Raw genomic sequence first — 7161 nt, 5'->3', positions numbered from 1 at the left:
TGAGAAGTTAATTATTTATAAGAAGTATCGTCTAAAGATTTCAAGATAGTGGAATAACAGATCAACATTTTATCAGGTTACACCTGTGTCACTTTTCCATTCATACAAAGTTTAAATATTTATTGCTGAAGAATTAAGTATACTTGTAGGAAATTCAGTTTTTGAATAAAAGAAGTATTATTTTCGGAATAAAAAAAAAAAAATATGATATAATTCAAAAACTTAAAAATTGTATTAAATTTTTTGAAAAAATCATAAAATAAAACTGAAAACAAATTTAACACGTATAATATATTCAATAATTCCGTATTAAAATTATAGATACCTAATACTATGATAATAATATTGACGTAATATAGTAGGTACATTTTACCAATAAATTTAACATTATGAGACAAAATTTTTTTGTTATTTATTTACCTATTATTATGATTTATATTAACTTTGTCATAAATTAATAATCTAACCTTCATTCAAATGTGTACTACATTGTGCTTTTGATTAATTTAGTGAAGATTTCACTAATAGGTACCTAAAACGTGAACAGATTTAACAGAAACTAAATACCTATGTAATTCATATATTTTGAATATAATGGATCATTAAATTTAACAACGATGTGTATAAGAATTATACAGCTGTAAGTGTTATAAAATCAACTCCGAAATCTCGATAAATGGCGTTTATAAACAATATTCATTTAAAGTTACGCAATTCGTATACATAATCGTTCGTTTAATGGATTTATTTATAACGAAATATTTTGCAGTGGAAAACACAAATAGGTACCTACTGGAAATAAAAAAAAATCTGTATTTACTGAGTAGATGTATTTACAACTATAAAACATACACGTAATAAAATAAATTAATAATATAAATAAACTACAAATTTATGTTTTAAATTTTAACGATTTTTAAAAATCATTTATTACCAAAAAGTTTAACTAACTTCTTTGACGATTTACATATTTTTTATTTATTGTAGTCATGTAAAATAGTTGCATAATATTATAATAATTTAATACATCCTAACTATAGATATTAAATATACAAGTACATACGAATTTAAGCAGCTTACTAGATTATTATTATGTTAATATAAATTATACACTTATACTTATAACAAAATATTATTATTATAACTATGAACTATATTTGAACGGTATTAATAATAGGTAGTATTAATTTTTTAGAAACAGTTTTATCATAGTCATTAAATTCTGAACAGCGATGAATTTTTGTGTTTTCAAGCAGTAAGAATGCTTTGATTTTAAAATTGGATAGTGGTTTTTAGTAGAAAATTAGATTTAATTGGAACTTATGAGCGGGTGTTAAAAGGAATGGATTCAAAAAATAAGTTTTTGATAAAATCGACTTCATTAAAAATAAAAAATAAATAATAACTATAAAACGAATAATATTTTTACTGAATAGATATTCATATTTGCATTTACCTACAAGACGTGCTATAATTTTCAAAATATTTTGGTTCTTTTTGTAATATTTGTTACCTTATAAGTATTTTTAACTTTTAAAAAAACTGAAAAATTAATACAAGGTCTCTCGTAAGCTGTTCATATATCAATTATATATAATATCAAAAATATCTTGTCACAATATTTTTTTCATTAGGTTTTTAAGTTTATATTTTTTTTGAAATACAGCAGGTTGGAAATTTAAAAAATATTTAGATTAATTTTAAGCATTTTTTCTAAAACAAATGTTCAACCAACTAAAATAGGTATAATTACTAGTAAAAAATTAAATTAAAAATAGCAATATAAATATTTAATAAAATGTCCTTAGAAATATCAAAAATATGTGCTGATAGGCAATAATAATGGAATGATTTATCATTTAATTTAAATTCCAACACGTACATAACAGCGATGTAGTAAATTACGTTGTCTTTAACAAAATTCGCTAGAATTGCGGAGATTTTTAAGATGTTTTTTAGTTTTAGACTAAAGCCTAAAAATTTCAAAAGTATATTTATTCATAGATTTAATAGGTATTTAAAGTTTAAATTTGGATGAAATAAGATATTTAAACAAAGAATAACGGTTTTAACTATTTTATTTATTTTATAAAAACATTTAGTATATTGAAACAATTAGTTAATTATTTAAAAAAATGTTGTTATAGTTAAACAATTTATTACTGGAGAATTCAAACTTATAGGTATATATTATTCTATTTTATTTTATATAAAGTAATTTTACTTATAGTAAAATAAATAACTATGATAACAATATCAATATATCATAAATTAAGTTTTGTTTGTCATCATTTTTTTTTAAGGATTGCTGTGTACATTGGAAATAGAAGTGCATTATATAGTGTAAATATTAAGATACATATATTTATAGATTAGTTAATAATGGAGAATAAAATTCTTTTTTAATGAATTAAGCTAAACAAAAAAAAAAACAGAAAAAAGGGTGTATAGTGTATAGATTATATTGTACAAGTATAGATATATTATTGAAGAGTGATGATTTGTTGGTGTTCGTTATACAAGGTTAATGAGATGTGTAACTGATAAATATTGGCTGAGCTTGGTGTTATTGAATGGATCTGTACTTCATATTTCCGTTAGGTGATCAGGTATTCGAAGTTTTGATTACGGTATTTTAATGATAATGTATACTATAGTTTATAAATTTATAATAATTAATAACTGTCTAATTTTATTCATGTATTTGGTAGTAACATAAATCTCCGAGGCATAATATAGTCTGCAGTTCGCGTATATAGAATTATAAAATATAAATAGTAAGTGATACAAAAATATAAGTAATTATTGAATAATATTATCTATAAAAATGTATGTAAGACAATATTATAAATGAATTACCTAGTTATTTAATATTCAATCGTCATATTTTTTTTTTACCGTAATGATTAAAAAAGAAAGAAAGTATAACCATATTATTTAACATAACATAGTATCTAAGTTTTATCTATACTCAGTTTGTTTTCAAACAAAAATAATATTTTAGCAAACGTATACATTTGTTTTGTTTTTGTTTCCATACAATTTCGACCTTGGATTATTGATCTACTATATTCAGTTTTGATTCATGTAAAAAAAAATATAATATATATATTTTTAAAAATGCTCTACTAAATAACTTTGTATATATGGATCATTTTGCTGTAGTAGGAACACTAGAAACGCGGTAGAACCTTGAGGGCATAATAGAATACAATACAAATCGTAAAGAAAATAAAGGAATATATAGTTTCAAAATTATTCAGAATGCTGTATTAATACATACAAAAATAGTATTTAAAAGTACAGCGTGATCTATCCAAATTCCATACATAAATCATTTTACTTATAATTTCTCCGTGTCAATTACAAGCGTCAAGCATGTCTTAAACTATTTCATTGAATGCATTATTGTGTATGTAAAAAAAAAATTAAATAAAAATAAAAAACTTAGAATTTCACAAAAATGAATTAGGTTAGCTGATTTTTTGTCCCTATTCTACGTTACATGAGGATTTAATGTACTCGGAGATATAGAGTAGCTAAATAGAAATACGTAATTTAGCTTTAATTTATTACAGTTAATTTACTATTGTCTTTTAATATTTAATTATTCATATTTTTATTAATACATCGACGTCCACGTTGAACTCGACATACAACGTAATTTTAAAATTCTTCCTATTAACAATTAACATTACAAAATATCTTAAATATTTACAATAATATTATGAATTTGTCCATACTAAAACTAACATGGCGTATAGTTTCAATGTCGACACAATAAAATAGTAATATTAAAAAGAAATTAAGTTTTAGTATATTTTGAACGACAAACAAATCGTTCAAGTTTCTTAAAAAAAAATGAATTTCATTCAATGTTATTTGATAAATTAGAATGTCGTTTGCAAAATATAAATGTGAATGTACGAAATAAAGTGTGACTAGCATATCATTTTTTTATTACCTAAAGGGAAAGCTCTTCTCCCCAAAAATGAAAAAAATCCTGATTACGTGCTTTTGTGTGTGCGCGCTGTCGACTAGCTACTATTAATTACAGTTGCAACTGTTTACCACCATGTTGGGTAAAGATTTAACAATGATGTTGAAGTCCTCGTCGTGGTACAAAACGAGTTTGTCGTACAGCTTATCAGGGGTGCAGCATGGATCGGCGTGCGCAACCGACTTGTTGGTGAGCTGGGAGAGTTGCGTGTGATTGTTATATTTCGATAACTCCGATGAACACTCGCCCATACAGTAATTGGCTTCGAACTTTTTGGGCGCGATAATCCAATCCCAGCCCAACTCCTCAAAGTCGACTATCAGAGGATACCGGCCGCATTGGGTCACCGCGGACGTTTCATTGCAGTTCAGCCAGTATTTTCCGAACGTGGACCGCCTAGCCCGGAACTGTTGGTCCTCCCGAATTTGCCACTCCAAGTACGGTATCTAAACGGATTAAAGATAGCTCAATGAGTACGTGTGTTTTTCAGTTTATAGTTTATGTGCCCTGTACAACCTTGTGTGTGTCAGTTTGTGCATGCTAATCGGTGATGTTATTATTTTTTCCCATTTTAACTTAATACTCAGTGAGTTAAAGTTATAACTTGTTGATTATTAACTTCCAACTTAACGATCGTGTGTTCAGTTAATTTAATTTCAGTTCATTATTTTCATTAGCGTGCCACATTTCTATAAATATTATCTATACATATGTAGATTACGTAAGTATAGCACTGCAGGTGGTAATGAACGATGAGTGATAGTGATGGTAGTTGTGGCATTGGTGATGGTGTATTATAACGGCATTTAATATTATAACGATGGTGCATACAAAAAAAAAGTGAACGATACGAGCACACAATTGATGAACAAAAGGGCTGAGTCGCTAAGTGTAACCGGAATATAATATATTTTATACTTGACAGATACTTAATCTTTTAATTTTTATCAAAACTAGACTACGGCCGAATGATATTTACCTTACTCCTTACTCTCGGTGCAGAAATGCCAAACCAAGAAGTATATTCAATATTATTTTATGTATAGGTATAATTAATAATTATTAAGAATATGGTTCATGGACCATGTGGCCTTGTGGACAACATAATTTAAATTCAGTATACACTTGAAAGATGGAAATAGCACAAAATAATTTCCTAAAGCATTCAAGGACGAAACTCGAAGTGGAGACGATGGAATCTCTGTCTCGGATTCGTTCATAAAGTGAAGTACACTCAAACCGAAATTATAATTGTAGTTTAGTTTTTCCCAGGCGAAGGGGGATAATACAAATAGCATAGGTACTATATAATCTTTCGCAAATAATAAATACACAATATTTTTTATATTTATTTATAACTATAACCATGACAGGGAATACTACATTTTTAAATATTTATATTTTATAAGTAGGTCTGCTGTATAGTAGGTATTACAAATGTACCTCGTCGTTGTCATTGAATAGGTCAGTGCTGTAACGGGTCTATTAAAAGTGAATTCAATGGTAAATCATTATAATTATATAATATAATATTATATGTTAAAAACATAAAATACAATTCAATAATACGGTGAAATAATGTGTTGTGGTGACTGGTGAGCATACATTTCAACATACCACGGTCATGTTTTGTCTTTCTGTGGCGTCCGTTACGAAGGGTGTCCTGAAGAGCGTGGTGTTTTTGTTCAGGTAGTATACATCCACCATTAGCGTCAGGTTTTTAGCCCCATCAGTAGTCTTGAGCCAGTCGGACGAAATGCGTCTCTGTAGCTGAATGGGCACCCAGCTCAATTCGACGGTGTTCATTGCGCGCTGCGAATACGTTAAAATGACAAATATAAAACACGCAGAACTGCGACAGCGAGTAACATAAAATTATATTTGCACTGAGAAAATCTAATGATGGCTTATAATATATATATAATCGAGTTCATAGATTATTTAACATTATATGATATTATGTTGTAATAGTCTGCGAGAATCAATTGTGACCAACTCTAAACTCAATAAAGTTAGACCCACCACGTCGCGCGCCTCACCTTTATACTAGAAACGAACAACTGGTGCATGTTGTTTGGATTGATTCTGAATACATCGATAATGGCCACCGAATCGTCATTGACCACGTCCCACCGTCTCTTGTACAGCCACAAGATCGCTTTGGTGATCGGATTTTGACCCTTTTGCTCGGAGATCGTAAAATAGAGTAGATTTCGGTTCTGTAGCTTCCGGCGTTTTTGCATCATTAAATCTGTGTACGACACTACTTTGACAATTTTATCTTGTATTGTAAATTATGATATAACAATTTAAAATATCTATGGTATTGATTTTTTTTTGATTTGGGTGTTGTTGCTTTGGAAAAGATGAGAACCATATTATAGGGATCGTTTATAGTTGAACTTACGCGGCTGAGCGAACGTTATGATATGGTGTGTCTTAACGTGACAGCCATCGCCGTTGATGGCCATGTTGTCCCTATGCATGTCAGTGCCACTGAGATAGCCGTTGTACTTGTGCATTCAATTTTGGCCGCAGATCGGTAGGTATCCGAGGCGGTAGCCGGCCACTGAAAGCCGGTGGCTGCTGCATGTCCAGCTTTTTCAGTATCGACGCTTTGATCATCTCGATTTGTTGTGACTTGAATTCATCATGGTCCGAGCAATTGGCAAACCTGTCAGTGGCCGGCATATTCCGCTACCATCACTATCACCAACACCGCTGTCACTAATGTCACCGTCAGTCAGCGCCATGTGCGTGGTGACCAGCAACAGAGGGACGGCGATGACGACGGTTGTCACATTAATCATCTTCCGACGCATCAAAGGTTTTCTTTTTAAAGTTATCTTTTGGTCTACAGCAGTAAACGTTCTGTAAAATAAAACACATGCATAATCATACATACATTGTTATCGTTATACCATACCGTCTCGGGATTTGTAGTATTATTATTCTAATAGAACGTGTTATTTAATACGTCTTAAGTGTAATATTTTGATTTATACATTCATTGGGAGAATAAAAAGTTGATAAAATAATCGTTGAAATTGTACGTCATCTTACAGGGGAAGGTTTATCATACGAATTTTTTAACTAAAACTTAATACATTTTCACAAATATGGCATATATAATAATATATTATATTAAATTTTGTCAACAA

The 7161-nt window shown here is 29.0% G+C and overlaps 1 protein-coding gene across 1 annotated transcript; it reads right to left on the bottom strand.

Moving 5' to 3' along the window:
• Positions 1-3909: 3909 nt before the first annotated feature.
• Positions 3910-7019, bottom strand: LOC132922690 (growth/differentiation factor 8-like). The gene is given in 5 exon segments (XM_060986335.1): positions 3910-4446; positions 5618-5812; positions 6040-6251; positions 6408-6507; positions 6509-7019. Coding segments are annotated over 5 exon segments (1089 nt in total). The 5' UTR covers positions 6692-7019; the 3' UTR covers positions 3910-4047.
• Positions 7020-7161: the final 142 nt, after the last annotated feature.

Source organism: Rhopalosiphum padi, chromosome 2 (assembly GCF_020882245.1).
Source record: "Rhopalosiphum padi isolate XX-2018 chromosome 2, ASM2088224v1, whole genome shotgun sequence".
In the NCBI taxonomy this organism is placed as follows: Eukaryota; Metazoa; Arthropoda; class Insecta; order Hemiptera; family Aphididae; genus Rhopalosiphum; species Rhopalosiphum padi.
This window is presented reverse-complemented; position numbering and strand designations above follow the sequence as displayed.